Raw genomic sequence first — 20,258 nt, forward strand, 5'->3', positions numbered from 1 at the left:
CTTCCTAAGGCCTCATGCACACGGCCGTTGTTTTGGTCCGCATCCAAGCTGCAGTTTTGGCGGCTCGGATGCGGACCCATTCACTTCAATCGGGCCGCAAAAGATGTGGAAAGCACTCCGTGTGATGTCCGCATACGTTGCTCCGTTCCGTGGCCCCGCAAAAAAAATATAACATGTCCTATTCTTGTCCGCTCTTTGTGGACAAAAATAGGCAATTATATTAAAGGCTGTCCGTGCTGTTCCACAAATTGCAGAACGCGCACGGACGCCATCCGTGTTTTGCGGATCCGCAAAACACACCACGGTCGTGTGCATGTAGCCTAAAAGGCACAGCTACTGTGCTGGGTGTTTACAAGAGTTATCCTTTTAATTAAGGAGTATTAGATTCTGTTCTTTTACTTGGGCACTATAGGGAGCATCACTCACTGGGGCCATTTTTAATACTTGAACACTATAGGGATCATTACTGGGGGCACAATAGGGGGCATTACTTGCTGGGAGACTGGGGACATTTTAATACCGGGGACACTATAGGGGGCATCACTGGGGCATTTTAATACTGGGGCACTATGGTTCTGCTTGGGCAGTATATTGTGCTGCACTGTGGTATTTGGCTCTGCTTGGGCAGTATATTGTGCTGCACTGTAGTATGTGGTTCTGCAGGGGCAGCATACAGTATTGTGCTGCATTGTGGTAATTGATTCTGTTGAGACTGTATATTGTGCTGCACTGTGATATTTGGTTCTGCTGGGACAGTATATTGTGCAGCATTATGGTATCGCTGGCCCTGCCTACTTGTGTCGGCTTCCCCTCATCAGGTTAGCTCCACCCTCAATTTGGACCTGCTTACATAATGGGGCCTGCCCGCCCCTGCAAAGAGTAAAAATAACTTATTTCAAATGACTATAAATCCTTGCACCCAAGTCCTTGGCATAATCTAACCTATGGAAGTATTCTCACATAGCAGCATAGCTTTTAGGTGAGAAGATCTCAGTAAAATGGCCACTCATAAAGTGCCTATGGCTACATAATACAGGGCTGTGCTATTTTTCAGGTAAAAAATTGACCATTTATATACTATAATGGGGGTTAGTTTTTAGGGGTAGTGGAAACAGATCCTAAAGCTGGCAGCTGACACAAATGTCTGAAACACATCTGCTGCAGGTACATATACAGTACCATAACCTTAAACATTACCATTAGTCATTGTAAAATTGTCCAGATCATTAACAACAATCTGTACATACAGTGGATATAAAAAGTCTACACACCCCACCTTTAATGTGACCTATAAACTGTACCACTCAATTGAAAAACAAACTAAAATGTTTGTGGTTGCATAAGTGTGCACACCCTCTTATAACTGGGGATGTAGCTGTGTTCAGAATTAAGCAATCACATTCAAAATCATGTAAAAGAGTAGTCAGCATACACCAGCCATCATTTAAAGTGCCTCTGATTAACCCCAAATAAAGTTCAGCTGCTCTAGTTCGTCTTTCTTCAAATGTTCTTAGTCGTATCCTACAGCAAAAGCCATGGTCCATAGAGAGCTTTCAAAGCATCAGAGGGATCTCATTGTTAAAAGGTATCAGTTAGGAGAAGGGTACAATTTTTTTTTCAAAGCATTAGATATACCATGGAACACAGTGAAGACAGTCATCATCAAGTGGAGAAAATATGGCACAACAGTGACATTACCAAGAACTGGACGTCCCTCCAAAATTGATGAAAAGACGAAAAGAAAACTGGTCTGGGAGGCTACAAAGAGGCCTACAGCAACATTAAAGGAGCTGCAGGAATATCTGGCCAGTACTGGCTGTGTGGTACATGTGACAACAATCTCCCGTATTCTTCATGTCTGGGCTATGGGGTAGAGTGGCAAGACGAAAGCCTTTTCTTACGAAGAAAAACATCCAAGCCAGGCTACATTTTGCAAAAACACATCTGAAGTCACCCAAAAGCATGTGGGAAAAGGTGTTATGGTCTGATGAAACCAAGGTTGAACTTTTTGGCCATTATAATTCCAAAAGATATGTTTGGCCAAAAACAACACTGCACATCACCAAAATAACACCATACCCACAGTGAAGCATGGTGGTTGCAGCATCATGCTTTGGGGCTGTTTTTCTTCAGCTGGAACTGGGGCCTTAGTTAACCCCTTAAGGACACAGCCTTTTTACACCTTAGGACCAGGCCATTTTTTTGCAAATCTGACCAGTGTCACTTTAAGTGCTGATAACTTTAAAACGCTTTGACTTATCCAGGCCGTTCTGAGATAGTTTTTTCGTCACATATTGTACTTCATGACACTGGTGAAATGAAGTCAAAAAAATATTTTTTTTTGCACCAAAAAATACCTAATTTAACAAATTTTTGGAAAAATTAGCAAATTTCAAAGTTTCAGTTTCTCTACTTCTGTAATACATAGTAATACCCCCAAAAATTGTGATGACTTTACATTCCCCATATGTCTACTTTAGGTTTGAATTGTTTTGGGAATGATATTTTATTTTTTGGGGATGTTAGAAGCAAATCTTGAAATTTTTCAGCAATTTACAAAAACTACATTTTTAGGGACCAGTTCAGGTCTGAAGTCACTTTGCGAGGCTTACATAATAGAAACCACCCAAAAATGACCCCATCTAAGAAAACTACACCCCTCAAGGTATTCAAAACTGATTTTACATACGTTGTTAACCCTTTAGGTGTTGCACAAGAGTTATTGGCAAATGGGGATGAAATTTGAGAATTTAATTTTTTTGTCTAATTTTCCATTTTAACCCATTTTTTCCACTAACAAAGCAAGGGTTAACAGCCAAACAAGACTGTATCTTTATTGCCCTGACTCTGCCGTTTACAGAAACACCCAATATGTGGCCGTAAACTACTGTACGGCCACACAGCGGGGCGTAGAGGGAAAGGTGCGCCGTTTGGTTTTTGGAGGGCTGATTTTTATGGACTGGTTTATTTACACCATGTCCCATTTGAAGACCCCTGATGCACCCCTAGAGTAGAAACTCCCTAAAAGTGACCCCATCTAAGAAACTACACCCCTCAAGGTATTCAAAACTGATTTTACATACGTCGTTAACCCTTTAGGTGTAATAGAAACCACCCAAAAATGACCCCATCTAAGAAAACTACACCCCTCAAGGTATTCAAAACTGATTTTACATACGTTGTTAACCCTTTAGGTGTTGCACAAGAGTTATTGGCAAATGGGGATGAAATTTGCAAATTTCATTTTTTTGTCTAATTTTCCATTTTAACCCATTTTTTCCACTAACAAAGCAAGGGTTAACAGTCAAACAAGACTGTATCTTTATTGCCCTGACTCTGCCGTTTACAGAAACACCCAATATGTGGCCGTAAACTACTGTACGGCCACACAGCGGGGCGTAGAGGGAAAGGTGCGCCGTTTGGTTTTTGGAGGGCTGATTTTTATGGACTGGTTTATTTACACCATGTCCCATTTGAAGCCCCCTGATGCACCCCTGGAGTAGAAACTCCCTAAAAAGTGACCCCATTTTGGAAACTACGGGATAAGGTGGCATTTTTTTGGGGACTATTTTTAGGGTAAATATGATTTTTGGTTGCTCTATATTACATTTTTGTGACGCAAGGTTACCAAAAATTGAAATTCTATCTCCATTTGCCATTAACTGTTGAGGAACACCTAAAGGGTTAATGAAGTTTGTATAATCAGTTTTGAATACCTTGAGGGGTGTAATTTCTTAGATGGGGTCAGTTTTGGGGAGTTTTTACTCTAGGGTGCATCAGGGGGGCTTCAAAAGGGACATGGTGTCAATAAAAAAGGCCATCAAAATCGGCCTTCTAGAAACCATGTCGGTCCTTTCCTTTTGCGGCCTCCCTTTTACTGATACAGCAGTTTACGACCACAAATGTGGTGTTTCTGTAAACTGCAGTATCAGGGTAATAAATATTAAGTTTTGTTTGGTTGTTAACCCTTGTTTTGTTACCGGAAAAAACGGATTGAAATGGAAAAGTGCCAAAAATAGCGGTTTTGGCACCGTTTATTATTATTTTTTTTAACTGTGTTAATCTGGGGGGTTAGGTAATGGGATATTTTTATAGAGGAGATTCTTACGGACGCGGCAATACCTAATAAGTCTACTTTTTTTTACAATTATTTAGGTTTTTGACTATATTATCTTTTTTGATACAAATCTTTTTTTGGGTATCTCTAAAGTCTAAGGGTCATTTTTTTTTTTTTTTATCCAATTATCTCATGTGGGGACTCATTTTTTGCGGGATGAGCGGACGGTTTTATTGGCACTATTTTGGGGGCTATATGACTTTTTTATCGCTTGCTATTAAACTTTTTGTTATGTAAGGTGACAAAAAAAATTCTTTTTTTGCACCTATTTTTTTTGACCGTGTTAATCTGGGGGGTTGGGTCATGGGGTATTTTTATAGAGGAGATTCTTACGGACGCGGCAATACCTGATAAGTCAACTTTTTTTACAATTATTTTGGTTTTAGACTATATTATCTTTTTTGATTCAAATTTTTTTGGGGGTATCTCTAAAGTCTAAGGGTCATTTTTAAAAAAAATTTTTTTATCCAATTATCTCATGTGGGGGCTCATTTTTTGTGGGATGAGCGGACGGCTTTATTGGCACTTTTTGGGGGGCTATATGACTTTTTGATCGCTTGCTATTAAACTTTTTATTATGTAAGGTGACAAAAAAAAAACTTTTTTTTGCACCTTTTTTTTTTTTTTTCCTTGACCGTGTTAATCTGGGGGGTTAGGTCATGGGGTAGTTTTATAGAGGAGATTATTACCGACGCGGCGATACCTAATATGTCTACTTCTAATAAATTATTTTAGTTTTTTTCGGTGTCTCAAGTCTGAGAACCAGTTTTTTTTTATCCGATGTCAGTGCTAAATTGGGATATAAATTTAGTACTCCATGGAAGTGTGATACTCCCTGAAGCAACCGTCAATGCAGAGGCCCGGATGATCGGGGCAAGTGTCGCACTGAGTAGTCGTGTCCTTCCGTATCCCCCTCCTGCGACACACTCTGCACTTTTTTGGGGTTCGTCCCTTCTTTCCAGTATGGGGGACCACACCTGGAAAGTGTTGGCCAGGGACGATCCGGGCACCTACAGTTCCCGAGGTACTCCGGCCTGCTCTTTCCCGGTCCGAAAAGATCAGGGCCTTGAGGACTGCCTCATAGAACTGGAGGAATGTCCCTGTGCTGCCAGCGCTTCGGGATAGTGCAAAAGAGTGGTACATGGCAACCTGCACCAAGTAGACCGCAGCTTTTTTGTACCATGCCCGGGTTTTGCGCATGGCGTTATATGGCTTGAGGACTTGATCAGAGAGATCAACTCCTCCCATATACCGATTGTAAGCGACGATACAATCGGGCTTGAGGACCGTTGCCGCGGTACCTCGCACAGGGACAGGGGTGATGCCGTTACCATGAATTGTGGACAGCATAAGGACATTTTGTGTGCGTGTGTGTGGGGGCACGGGTGTTCACGAACTCACCCTAAAACTAACAGAAAAAAAATAAAATAAACTGACTAAAAAAAGGGCAAAAAATGTGGGGAAAAAAATTCAAAACCGCTGATCAACCGTCCGAAGTTGATCAGCGGTGGGGTGTGCAATGCGCTAACAGTGGCCGGACACTAAGTGCCGGCCACAGTCCGCGTACACGAAAAAAAAAAATATGCACCCCAAAAAAGGTGGGGGGGCAAGTGGCAGCACCCCTGGGGGGTCTAGGGTCACACAGCTGTGCTGTGGACCCCAGACACCCTAACTTAGGGTGATGCAATCAAAGTTCAGAAACTAACTTTCCCTTTTTTTTCCCTGCCTAAACCAAACTTTCCCTAGCTGTCCCTATGTACCTGATGGGGTGCTGGGGGCAGAGATCGGGTCCTGGGGGGCACAGATCAGGTGCAGCAGACACGTGCAGGCAGCTCCTCTCTCCTCCGGCTCCGGAACACAAAAGGAGGAGGAGAGCAGCGCCTGCCTCTTTTGAATCTGCCGCCGGACCGCCCACAGACCAATCAGAAAGCGATCCTGAGTGGTGATGTCACCATCACCACTTAGGATCGCTGGATGGTGATTGGTGGGGTGAAATCACACCACCATCACCATCCTGTTCCGGGTTATCGGGACTTCAGAGACCCGAATAACCCGGAAACGCAGAAAACCGCAGGTCTGAATTGACCTGCGGTTTTCTGCGATCGCATACATGGGGGGGTCACCGGACCTCCCGGCGCATTTGCTCCAAGTGCCTGCTCAATGATTTGAGCAGGCACGGGGTTCCGATCACCGCCCGCCGTGCGGCGGTGATCGAAAATGCACAGGGCGTACATGTACGCCCTGTGTCCTTAAGTACCAGGGCACAAGGGCGTAAGAGGTTAAGCTAGAGGGAATTATGAACCGTTCCAAATACCAGTCAATATTGGCACAAAACCTTCAGGCTTCTGCTAGAAATCTGAACATGAAGAGGAATATCATCTTTCAGCATGACAGCGACCCAAAGCATACATCCAAATCAACAAAGGAATGGCTTCACCAGAAGAAGATTAAAGTTTTGGAATGGCCCAGCCAGAGCCCAGACCTGAATCCGATTGAAAATCTGTGAGATGATCTGAAGAGGGCTGTGCACAGGAGATGCCCTCGCAATCTGACAGATTTGGAGTGTTTTTACAAAGAAGAGTGGGCACATCTTGCCAAGTAAAAATGTGCCATGCTGATAGACTCATACCCAAAAAGACTGAGTGCTGTAATAAAATCAAAAGGTGCTTCAACAAAGTATTAGTTTAAGGGTGTGCACACTTATGCTACCATATTATTTTATTTTTATATTTTTTCTTCCCTCTACCTAAAAGATTTCATTTGAGTTGTACAGTTTATAGGTCACATTAAAAGGTGGGAAAAGTTCTGAAATTATTTATCTTTGTCTCATTTTTTTTACATCACAGAAACCTGACATTTTAACAGGGGTGTGTAGACTTTTTATACCCACTGTATGTGGCAACTTTCAGACATTAAAACATAGCTATTGCATAGACACAACAGAAGGACATGTTGCATATGTAGGTATGTATATTAAGTAGGACTTTACCTTTTCAAATGAGTCTAAAGATCTGTATTCCGAGACCCTCTCCAATTTGTCTGCTTGCTCGTCGGATGATTCCACTATGCAGAGGTCATTTCTGTTTGCTCCATGCTCTTCCTGCTCTGATAAATCATCTGGTTCTTGAACAATAGGTGAATCGCTATGCTGGTCTGATACAGAAGTCTCCGAAGAGGGTCTACCTAAAGCTTTAGATGCTCCAAGTGGAGAATCTGGGATTTCCTTACAATTCAGACTGTCTTCAGCTTCAGTTGTCTCTTGCAAATTTTTCTCTAGGTCGGGGGATGTAACACTAGGGAAAATAAAACAAGTATTGATTTCTATAATTCCAATCTTCTACTGTTTAAGGGCTAATCCCATTCTACATTTTTAAAACCAGCAACTGGATCTAAATACTTTTGTGCATGCATGTAATTAAATATTTAGTATACTCACTGAGTTATTCAAAATATATATGTATAACACATATGTTGTTTGTCCTTTACCTTATTTCTCTGTCCACCTTGCTGAGGTGGACGCACATGCTCAGTTCTATCTTTCAGCTGCCACTAGCTGTATCTACTGTGAGAAGCTGCAATAGTTACAGGGAGAGAGAGAGAGAGCTGCTGCAGAAAGGACACTCCCCTTCCCAAGAAAGGACATGCTTCCTGAGCTGCCAGCCTAAAAATAAATCTAACAGCGCAATCGGAGCAATGGATGGGGAGACTTTGGATCCATGTAAGGTGCAGGGCTGGTTCTTTCGTTGTTAGAAAGAAATTGTCATATACTATATGATTTTCCTTGGAGAAGCAACAGCAAAAGAACCCCCAATAAAAGAACAGTTTTGCAGGTGGAGCCACAGACAATCTCCCCTTGGCCTTCCTGATTCTTCTCTCGTTTTGTGCTTTTTGCTAGTGTCCATGTCACTACTGGTAGCATGAGGTAGTACCTGCAGCCTAGTCAGTTTGCACTGGTGTCCTGCTCCCTCATCCATATATACTGTTGCAAGAAAGTTTGCTGTGTCTACCAGCACAGTCTCAAGAGCATGGAGATGATACCATTATCCCAGCATCAGGACTGGATTTTTGCTCCTTTGTGCAAAAGAAACAGAAGGAACACTGCCTGGTCCCTACAAAATGACCTCCAGCAGGTTACTTGTCTGCATGTTTTTGACAAAACTGTCAGAAATAGACTCTATGAAGGTTGTATGAAAGCCTGACGTCTTGTAGTAGGACCTGTGCTCACAGCTCAGTACTGTACAGTTTGATTGGCATCCGCCAGGAAACACCGAACTGACAGGTCTGCCATTCGCACTCCATTCTCTTTAGAGATGAGAGCCGGTTCACACTGAGCACATGTGACAGTCATGGAAAAATGTGGATACACCATGGTGAATGTTATGCTAACTGCAACATCACCCAGCATGACCAGTTTCGCAGTGGGTCATTGATGGTCTAGGGAGGGATATCCTTGGAGAATCGCACAAACCTTCATGTGATAACCAACAGTATTATGACTGCTGTTAGGTTTTGGGATGAAATGTTCTGCACCATTGCCAGGCCTTACGCTGCTGCAGTGGGCACTGGGTTCCTCCTATTGTAGGACAATGCCCGGCTTCATATAGCCAGAGTGTGAAGGCACTTTGTGGATGACGAAGGCATTGATGTCACTGCCTGGTCCGTACATTCTCCAGAACGGAATCCAACTGAGAACCTCTGGGACATTCTCGGATTATGCCAGGTAGTGTCCAGAAGCTCACTGATGCCATAATCCAAGTCCAAGAGAAGTTGCCCCTAGACACAATCAGCCATCTCATCTGAAGTATGCCTAAATGTTATTGGGAGTGTATACAGGCATGTGGGGTCCATACACAATACTGAGTCACATTATGTCATGAGCCTCACACAAATTGGATCTGCCTGTGATTTGAATTTTTCACTTTTCTTTTCGGGGCTGTTTGGAATCCAGTCAACAGTTGGTTGATGATTTTGGTTTCCAATGATTTGCTTTTCTTTATTATGTTCTTACTTACTTCTAATGTAGTAGCTCTTCTTTTTGGCGACAGAGAACATGTTTAGTCTCAGATGGTAATTTTATATACAATAAGACTGATGAACTCTTTGTCACAGTTGATGATTTAGGAGTGTCTGTATCATCAGATGCCTGTAGCTGCCTTCAATGTCCATTCAAATATGTGGCGATTTAGGGAAAAGGTAGAATAACCACCATACTGCAGGATATCCACCAGAAGCACTGTGCATAATTTTATGCAGTGTATACTTCCAGATCTACACAACTGTACTGGCTAAACGTGGGACATTGTATGTACTGGGGATACCGTATCTTCTTTCAATCATAGACGACACACCACCGCTGCTTGAAGCCCTGCTGCTTTATCATTGAGACCTATAGAACTCTATGAAGGAAATTACCAGATCACAAGGAAATAGATGTGAAAAGGCAGCATATGTCGCAGTTAAGGGACCTATGTGAGATGTGGCTCTGCTCAGCTTGGTTGGGGGAAACCTGTATATCATGTGTTCCCAAGCTAGACCACAATTATGTAGGATATCCACGTTTCATATTTGGACATGTTGTCCACAATAGGATTGTGATACTTTTTGGTAAGCTACGAGGAATATAAAAAGAAACAATAATGTAAAAGTGGCTACTGAATTATCCATATGGCATTTCAGCAAAAAGAAAGATAACTATACATTCTGACTAAAATCACAGAAAATGTCAAAAAGCCATTTTCCAACAGATGAAAACATACACATATTCTTGCTCAGAAGACAGTGCCCTTGATAGTTCCTGTGATTCCCTTGAGGAGTCCGCCTCTACTTTCTCTTTCTGTAGCTGACGGATTATTTCTGCAACAGACTTGTCATCTTCAGCCCTGGCTGAGCTTTCATGGAAGGATGAATAACTGATTGAAACGTCCTCCTCAGACACGAGAGGGGGATGTTCACCTCTCCCACTGCCTCGAGTTCCTGATTGATCAATACTGATCTTCTTCAGTGGGCTAGGGAACTCATCCTGAAGAACCGAAAAGCCTAAAGAATTAATGAAACATTCATTACATGTAGTCACCGATCCAGAAAGCATAACCCACATTACTGTGTAAGCAATGAGAACTAATTATAAAATGCTCAGCAATCAATTTTCTAGCATTTAGTGCAGAAACATACTAGTAGATCAATCATCTTTCTATAAAATGTGTATTATACACACACACACACACACATACCTGAAATTAACTAATGTGAGTGACTACATCTAAAAAAGTACAATGTAGAAATAATAGACAAAAATAAAACAGCCATTATCCTTAAAGGGTTGTTTCCACCTGTACATTTATGGCACAGTCATGTGGGGCTTCGTCTCCATCCCACAGCTGTTCTGCATGGAGAGGAAGCCCCACATGACTGGCTCTAGAGGTCAATTTAGAGAGCTGTGCGTACCGTACGTGGCCACCTCTCCGTTAACAGCGCCCACACCTATCGGACATTTACGGCATACCCTGTGGCTATACCATAAATAACTAGATGAGGATAATCCTTTAAGAATGAACAGTAAAAGCTTTTCTACATGAGGCAATGACACCTATTTTGGTTACTGTAGAAAATCTCCTACAATAACACTAAAATTGTTGGAATTATCTGTATGGTATTGACTACAGTCAGAAAATTCTGGTTCTCAAGTAGAGACATTGGGGTAATACGCAATGCCGTTGTGGGACAACCTGTATGAATAGGACCCAGCAGTTAGGATGCACTGTGCTCCTGCCGCCATGTCACGACTGCACTACGTTGCATCTCTTTACAGGAAGCTGCAAGGAAATGTCCTGGGTCTATAATGATACGTACCAAAGGACAAATAGTGAAAGCCACTGAAATGATATTCAAAATTTTTGATTTCTCGTCTAAATGTGGCTTTGCTAAATATAAAGGAATCAAGCAATCACCAATCAATAACAGAATGAAGAGTAAGGTCTCATGACTAATACTGCATCCAATGGAATATGTTGTGATTTTCTTTTTCCTATGGATCCGACTGAAGAAAACTGTGTATGAGATTGTTAGGCAGTAGGAGCACATAGGTGTTAGGGCTCCTTACAACTCAGAGGCAGTATATTCTACATGGTAGTGTCCATTCCCACTTTTCTAATTAGATTGTTTTCTACGCTGTACTTCTTACATGATATAATAGCGCCCTCTAGGGCTTGCAGTGGTTACTGCAGGACTTTCACAGCTTATTACCTTCACTATGATCCAGTGTTATTGTCTGTTCTATATCAGCATATGTGCGGTTGGCATGGCGTAGCATGGGCTCCTTCATGTACGATTCCATTAGATGGACAATATCCATTCGGTTGATCTTGGTGAGGCACTCGTTCAGACTGGAGTCTGCATTAAAAATGAGAACAAATCGAGCAATGATTGAATCTATATAGACATATATTGTATCAGACTATCCACAGCTTCTTGAAGTCTGAGAATATGATTGGATTCCGAGCTACAGTGTAACACTAAAAGGTAGTTCAGGTTTGTCTCCTAAGATACAGTACAGTTTATACTGGGGGCACCATGCATAATTCCCTGCACGGCAAAACGCACTGGTGTTGTATGTGGTTTCTATGACCTTCTATAGTTTGTGCGGGAAATTTATGTGCATCCATAACAGATTCAGGCAATAAGAAATAGTTAGCTAATCGGATTTAGGCTACTTTCACACTAGCATTTTTTGCGGATGCGGCATAGATTTGCAAAAGCCCTTCCGTTACAATAATACAACCGCATGCATCCGTCATGAACGGATCCGGTTGTATTATGTCTTTTATAGCCATGACGGATCCGTCTTGAACACCATTAAAAGTCAATGGGGGACGGATCAGTTTTCTATTGTGCCAGATTGTGTCAGAGAAAACTGATCCCTCCCCATTGACTTACATTGTGTGCCAGGATGGATCCGTTTGGCTCCGCTTCGTCAGGCGGACAGCAAAACGCTGCAGGCAGCGTTTTGGTGTCCGCCTCCAGAGCGGAATGGTGAATGCAAACTGATGCATTCTGAGCGGATCCTTTTCCATTCAGAATGCATTAGGGCAAAACTGATCCGTTTTGGACCGCTTGTGAGAGCCCATGACGGATCTCACCAAAGGAAAGTCAAAACGCCAATGTGAAAGTAGCCTTATCCATTTCCACCACTTTTCCCTAAACTGACGTATATTTAGATCTGTGTGGCTTTCATACCAAAAACATGTATCTTCTGATATTTGAGACAGTTTTACATTTAAGGGGCATCTGTCAGCAGATTTGTGCCTATGAAACTGGCTGACCTGGTGCACTTGCACTTGGCATCTGTGTTGGTCCCATGTTCATATGTGACCGCATTGCTGAGAAAAATGATGTTTTAAAATATGAAAATGAGCCTCTCGTAGAATCGGGATGAGGGCATTGCCATTACACCTCTTTCTACAACTGCCGCACCCTCTGCACCCTACACCGATTTCCTGATCTGAAAGCAAGTTCTGAATAGTTTTGGTTCAGATGGACTTATGGTAATACTACCAGCACTGTTATCATTGGTGTATCATGCATTAGAGAGTGGACTACACAGCCAGATGTGGCAGACGATTGTCGGGAAGCATGCGTTCTCCCCAGCAATCGCCTGCTCACCAGTGGAGGAGACTGCTGCTATTACATACAGGGATCTCTAATTTTTTTACATTTCAAAAGATCAATCATCGGGCAATCCGCGGCAGTATTAGACTGCCAGATGATCGCTAACAAGTGTTCATATAGGTACTCATTAGCGATCATCTGCCAAAAAATTGGCAGGTGTAATACAGGCTTACGAGTTCTTTACAGAGCACTGCAAAAGTGATGGCATATCAGTGAGATATAACCTAATGTTATGATCAGTAGGGACCTAACGTCTGGGACCCCATTGATACTGAGGATGGGGCCACAGCAGTGAAAACAGAACAAAATGTACACAGATATAAACGGTTATCACAATGTAGGAAAACTGCTCACCTTGAATGGTTGAGCAAGCAATTTTATCCATAACACTAAAGTAAGGTAAGTTATGGCTGTAGGTGGCCCACACACCTACCTAACCAGAGTGAAGGCATGATGTGCATGGACAGGCATGACTTTAATGGCTTCAAAGAAAGAAAAATTGCAACCACAGAAAGTCTGTCACCAGGAAATGTATTGTTAGGGAACATTCACACAACCATAGGTCGTCCGTGTCCGTACTGCGACCGCAAGCAGCAGTTACACAATATATGGGCTCCAGCTGTGTAAATCCCATATCATGGATGCAGACTCATTGACTTTAATGGGTCCGTATTCCTTAAGATATGGCGCTGTACAGAGCAGAGGCATGGATCAGAAGCCCATGGAAGCACTCAGAAGCAGTTCAGTGGGCTTTTTGGTCTGTGCCTCTGTACCACAAAAGATAGAACATGTCCTATACTTTGCTGTATATTGCGGACGGCGGATCCATTCAAGTCAATGGGTCTGCGCTGCAATACGGGATTCACACAGCTGATGCCCATGCATTGTGGACCGCATGGGCACGGACAGCTTATGTTTGTGTGAATGAACCCATAAACCAGGCCCATTGGGGGCACATTTACTAACTGATATATGCCAGACTTTTCCCCACTCACACCAGGTCTAAAAAAGGGGGCATGGGCGGAGAAGGAGGAGGGCTGCCAGGCCCATCTCATTTATCATTTTCTACCCCTGTTTTAGGCGTATAATATGTTCTAAATCTAGGTATATAGAAAAAAGAGCTGTAAACCCGCGCTGACTAAAAGTGCTCCAATATGTCCAGTCTTCCTCACTGAGGAAGAAATCCGTGAATTTCGAAACGCGTTGGAAGAAGCTGTCTCCCTGACCATATCAAGCGGCTTCTACCCACACGCGCGAGCTACCGGCCGAAGCCGCGCGTACGTAAGTGAAAGAAACCTGAAGATATCGCAAAGCTACCGTGGAATGACCGCAAGGGGACGCAAGCACCAGCCTGTATGTAATCCGGCCCTACCTGAGCACGCCTGGAGCAGGTAAAAACACTAATTGTGACTAAGTAATAACATATATTAACCAGGAACATTGGACATATTGGAGCACTTTTAGTCAGTGCGGGTTTATAGCTCTTTTTTTCCATATACCGATATAACATTTCGGGGGTCGGCAATCCTCCCGTACAAACCTAGCAGCGGCATCAATAAGTGTTAATAAAAGGATTGATTACCAGTTGGTGGCGGGAGCACTAGTATTACTTCTATATGTTCTAAATCTACGCCAGCTCTTACGCCAGCAAGGGAGCTGGCGTAGATTTAGACTGGCGCTGGATGTGCCGAAGCCTCTACATAACTTCGGCAGATCCAGCGCAGGCGTTATTAAGACCAATGTCTAAAACGCCTGTCTTAATAAATGACCCCCATTGTCCCGTGGGGATAGCTCACCTGAATGTATTATTATTTTCACTTCATTGCTTAGAAAAAGTACTTTTAATCCATATGTAAATGAGCAGTTAAGTGCACTGAGGGTAGGCCCGAGTCACTCTGTGCATCCTTGTCTCTCCTGTTTCCTCTGCCAGCCTCTGGCTGAATGTAATGGTACTTTTCACTTCATTACTTCATACTGGAGAAAAGTACTTTAAATTCATATGCAAATTAGTAGTTTGGTGCACTGAGGGTAGGCCCAAGTCACTCTCTGCACCCTTGTCCTTCCCGTTTCCTCTGTCGGCCTCTTCCTCTCCTTCTTGATTGGTAGAGGCCGGTTTTGCATAGTCATCTCGCCTGGTCCTGTCAACCAGGAAGGAGAGGCTGACTAACTTATTCCTGCAAGGCATTGTGCCTGTTTTCGCAATGTTGTTGTGATATCAATAAAAGTACACAGTGTTTGAAAATTATTTTTCTCCAATCCACACTCGATTGTCCATTCTCTGTTCCGTTTTCTGAATGAACATACTTCCTTTAATGCTTGTATTTTATATTGATTTTTTTAATAATTTTTATGTACTTTCTTGATATAGTCCTCAGTGGACTTCACAGCATAAGATATACACATTACAATCATCAGTCTGGAGTCCACAGTTTGGAATTTCATATGCGCAGTGATATCACCAGCCGTCGCCATATATCCCCCCCCCCCCCCACTATCCTCCTATGTCCATGAATTACCTGTTGCATGTTTTCCATCTCTTTCAAGCCAATATTTAAGCAATGCATGGCTCTGATCCTGTAAGGAATTTGGATTTTCAACTCGTATTTGGTGAATTTGTTCTTCTGTGAAGTCCAGCTCTCTGGCTAGTTCTGGAAAAAACAAAGAACAAATACTGTCGGCATTCTGTAAATGAGAACATATCCAGTTATAATCATATTTTCGCCATCCAGTGGGCAAGTGCGTTTTTGTTTAGCAAGAATAGAAAGAACCAAATAATATACTGTATATAGAAATCTAAAACCATTACAAAACTCTATGTATAACTATATACTACATGGCCTCCACACTGAGCCGGAAACAGTATATAATTGTATCAGTGTGTTCAGTTGTCTGGGGAGAACTTATACTTACAATCGATAAGTAAACCAGATAAATATTACAGTCATGATTAGTTTTATTATCATTAGCATTTCCTTTATATGTTGTATTTACACAGCCAATAATATGTCCCCACTAACCTAAGATTATGTAAAAAAAACTTTTTTTGTAACTAATAAAAATTCCATCATGGACTGTTTTTTTTGTTTTTGTTTTTATTTTGCAGTTAGCCACTATATGGTTTTGTCCCAGTATTCCATACAATATATGACTTTCTAGAATGTAATAGAGCTCCGCCTTATTATAAAACGCTCTATGGAGCTAGATTATGTTGTTTCCATCAGCCCCATAGATAGGCCTGACAGAAGCTCCATTCAAACTCCTCCTCACTGCAATCATATAGTAAGGAGGAACAGGATACTTTGGACCCTCGTTCCAGTGATCGGGGAGGGTCCCTGCATTAGAGGGCTTTTAGGAATCTTACTTGCTTTCTCCTCCATAAGGCCATGATCAAGGTCTGGGAAGGAACGAAACATTGTCTGAATATGATGTGATGTTAGATGGATAAATAAGGGAGAAATACACTAATTGTGAGCTTACACTGAGTGCTGTGCTTTTTACTTTAATGCATTGGGGATCATATCCTACCACAGAGCACCATCTTTACCTCCTGGAGTGCTGACTACATCTCTACCTGCCTGAGTGAAGACCACATCGCTACGTGACTCAGTGCCGACCACATCTCTACCTGCCTGAGTGCCGACTACATCTCTACCTGCCTGAGTGCCGACCACATCTCTACCTGCCCGAGTGCCGACCACATCTCTACCTGCCCGAATGCCGACCACATCTCTACCTGCCCGAGTGCCGACCACATCTCTACCTGCCCGAGTGCCGACCACATCTCTACCTGCCCGAGTGCCGACCACATCTCTACCTGCCCGAGTGCCGACCACATCTCTACCTGCCCGAGTGCCGACCACATCTCTACCTGCCCGAGTGCCGACCACATCTCTACCTGCCCGAGTGCCGACCACATCTCTACCTGCCCGAGTGCCGACCACATCTCTACCTGCCCGAGTGCCGACCACATCTCTACCTGCCCGAGTGCCGACCACATCTCTACCTGCCCGAGTGCCGACCACATCTCTACCTGCCCGAGTGCCGACCACATCTCTACCTGCCCGAGTGCCGACCACATCTCTACCTGCCCGAGTGCCGACCACATCTCTACCTGCCCGAGTGCCGACCACATCTCTACCTGCCCGAGTGCCGACCACATCTCTACCTGCCCGAGTGCCGACCACATCTCTACCTGCCCGAGTGCCGACCACATCTCTACCTGCCCGAGTGCCGACCACATCTCTACCTGCTTGAGTGCCGACCACATGTCTACCTGCCTGAGTGAAGACCACATCGCTATGTGACTCAGTGACTCTCATTTTCTATGAGAAGAGGATTGCGTACATAATTTGGAAAATCTCTTTTGGGCAATTACACCCTCTATATGGCACAATAGTTGTATTAAAAGGGGTTGTCCCACGAAAAATATTCTACAGTTTTCAAACCAGCACCTGGGTCCTAATACTTTTGTAATTGCATGTAAAAATTTAGCATAGTCACTGGGTTATTCAATAAAATGTATCTGTATAGTGCCACCTACAGTTTTTTTTATTTCATTGACCTGCTCACTCAGATTGCCGCACATGCTCAGTTTCATCCTTCAGCTGCCTCCTGAGCTGTGATAGGGAGAGCTGAGACACACCCCCTTAGCTGCAGCAGAAAAAACACTCCCCTTGAGCGGTCAGCTTGATATAAATCTAGCAGAGCATGCAAGGTACAGGGCTGGTTCTAGCTTTATTAGAAAGAGAATTGCATGTACTATATGATGTCTGATTTTAATTTTTTACATTAGTCATGGGACAAGCTCGTTTAAGCAGAAAAATCAAACTGTGTGGACACATGTAACCGTAAATACAGTGAAAAAGTCTACTGCAGATCCGTGGCAAAACCCGCAACAAGAACTAAATGTATTATGTGAAATGGCTGTGGATTTCACCCTCTCCATTGAAAATAATTAAATCTGTGGTGGAGCATAAATTGACATACAGCAGTTTTCAAATCCGCACAGCAGGATACACTGTGGATTTTTCATGCAGCGTGTGGATAGGATTTAGAAAAATATCATCCACTTTGCTGATATTGGACAACAGTTTGAATTTGTAGCTCAAAAATAAAAAACTGGAATTATGTGGTGTATCCGCCACGTGTGAACACACCCTAACAATAATCATGGTAAAATCAGGATGCAAGCACACACAGCAGTTATGATGAAGCAGAAAACTGAGCAACTAATACACAGCTGCATATACTGCATTTAAATGTTTTTTTCATATGAGGTTTTGAACAGAAACAATTCTAATTTTCCTAAAACTGTGAATAAGAACCCTTTATATTACAGCTTTGGCCGAAACGAAGGCGAACAATAACAGGAGTAGCCCAGCTGGCTCCTTATTGCCACGTGTGCATGCGTTCTTACAAAGACATGCAGAATTAAGGATTTTCAATGTAAAACTTTACCAGTCCAGCTAAAGCCCAGATGATCTGCAATGTGGGCAAGTCTTTGCTCCGTCCTCTCTTGGTCCTCCTCAAAACCTATATATAAACCAAAACAGTGGAGTAGTCAACCAATGTATAATTGCTCGCAAAGAGTTGAATAAAATTGATGCAAGTTACTGGAAATGAGATATCACTACTTCCGGAAAGAGCACTACAGTTACAAAATGCAATAATCCGCACTTTTGCAGTGTATTCTTTTGTTAAGAGAAATAGAGACTTATAATATAAGAATGGATCATCATTTCTATCACGGATTTAAACCAGAATAAAAAAAAAAAAACTAATAAATCAGTGTGAGGTCTGCAAAGACTGATCATTATACATTAAATTACTGCCCATTATGGGATACTTGTTCTGTTTCGTTCAGATAAATAAGACATGAATTACCATCTTAAAGAGGATCTGTCAGGTCTCCTGACTTGTCTGTTTTAGCAAATACCTGTGTTATCGACATTTAGTACTGTCCATGTCAGTGTGGGGACACCACCTACTTACAAGGAGAATGGTTACACCCAGTTGGCAATTTATGTATACATTTCCAGGAGGAATAACAGAGAAACAGGATAACACAACATACGCAAAATACTAGTACATACTAAAACAGACCAGTCAGGGCTACTAATAGCTCCTCCTTGTAAAAGTTGCACTGTCCTCATGTAAAAGTTATCATTCTGTTACCAACTAGGGGATTCCAAAGTAATCCTGCAACATTACTATACAGTGGTATGCAAAAGTTTGGGCACCCCTGGTCAAAATTACTGTTACTGTAAAATTAAGTAAGTTGAAGATGAAATTATCGCCAAAAGACATAAAGTTAAACATTTTAGGCAATATCAGTGTATTATTTTGGTTTCTTACAATTTTAGAGTGAAAATCTGTTAGGGTTCAGGGTGGTTTACAATCAGGAAAGGCAAGGTGATCCAAATTTCGAAGCTTTATAAATAACCAGACTCCCTTAACCTTGTCCCAAAATAACAGCAGTAATGAGTTCCTCTAAGCAGCTGCCTAAAACTCTGAAAATAAACTAGTTGAGGCCCACAAAGCAGGAGAAAGCTATAAGAAGATAGCAAAGCGTTTTCAGGTTGCCATTTCCTCAGTTCAAATGTAATAAAAAAAAGAGAAGGTCTGGAAGACCAACACAAATTTCAGAGACAGCTACTTGTAGGGTTGCTAGAAAGACAAATCAGAACAGCAAAAGACCTTCAGGACGATTTAGCAGACTCTAGAGGGTCTTGGGGTTGTGTTGCAGCCAATGGCAGAGGGAACATTTCACGGGTAGAGGGAAGAATAGATTCAATGAAATTCTACCGAATTCTGGAAGCAAACATAAAACCAACTGTAAAAAAGGTGACGTTGAAAAGAGGATGGCATCTACAAATGGATAAGGATTCTAAACACACCTTAAAATGCACAATGAACTACCTCAAAAGGTGCAAGCTGAAGGTTTTATCAGGGTACTTATAGCCCCCTGATCTGGACATCATTGAAAATCTGTGGATAGACCTCAAAAGAGCAGTGCGTGCATGACGGCCCAGGAATCTCACAGAACTGGAAGACTTTTGCAGGGAAGGATTGATAAAAATCCCTTAAACAAGAATTGAGAGACTCTTGGTTGGCTACAAAAAGCGGTAACAAGCTGTAATACCTGCCAAGGGGGGGCTACTAGGTACTAACCATGCAGGGTGCTCAAAGTTTTGCTTCGGGCCCTTTTCCTTTTTTGTTATTTTGAAAATGCAAAAGATGAAAATAAAAAAAAATGTTTTTGCTTAGAATACAGTGGGGATTTTGTCATCTTTAACTTTATGCCTTTTGGAGATCATTTAATATTCAACTTGCTTAACTGTTCACAGTAACAGTAATTTTTTCTAGAGGTGCCCCAACTTTTGTATGCCACTTTATAATGTGCAGATTTGCATGCCACTTTATAATATGCAGATACATACTAGAAGACACCAGAAATATGCATCTGGATAGATGGTTG

At 42.4% G+C, this 20,258-nt stretch overlaps 1 protein-coding gene across 50 annotated transcripts in view; it reads right to left on the minus strand.

Annotated features, from left to right (window-relative positions):
- The window catches only part of ANK2 (ankyrin 2), a 524,175-nt gene that overhangs the window by 20,248 nt on the left and 483,669 nt on the right, over positions 1 to 20,258 (minus strand). For all 50 annotated transcript variants that reach the window (XM_044301490.1, XM_044301541.1, XM_044301518.1 and 47 more), the window contains 5 exons: positions 18,239 to 18,313; positions 15,298 to 15,429; positions 11,360 to 11,506; positions 9,874 to 10,153; positions 7,107 to 7,410 (listed from right to left, as the gene is read on the minus strand). In XM_044301490.1, coding sequence (XP_044157425.1) covers positions 7,107 to 7,410; positions 9,874 to 10,153; positions 11,360 to 11,506; positions 15,298 to 15,429; positions 18,239 to 18,313 — 938 coding nt within the window. The remainder of the gene's footprint in view (positions 1 to 7,106; positions 7,411 to 9,873; positions 10,154 to 11,359; positions 11,507 to 15,297; positions 15,430 to 18,238; positions 18,314 to 20,258) is intronic.

Source organism: Bufo gargarizans, chromosome 1 (assembly GCF_014858855.1).
Source record: "Bufo gargarizans isolate SCDJY-AF-19 chromosome 1, ASM1485885v1, whole genome shotgun sequence".
In the NCBI taxonomy this organism is placed as follows: domain Eukaryota; kingdom Metazoa; phylum Chordata; class Amphibia; order Anura; family Bufonidae; genus Bufo; species Bufo gargarizans.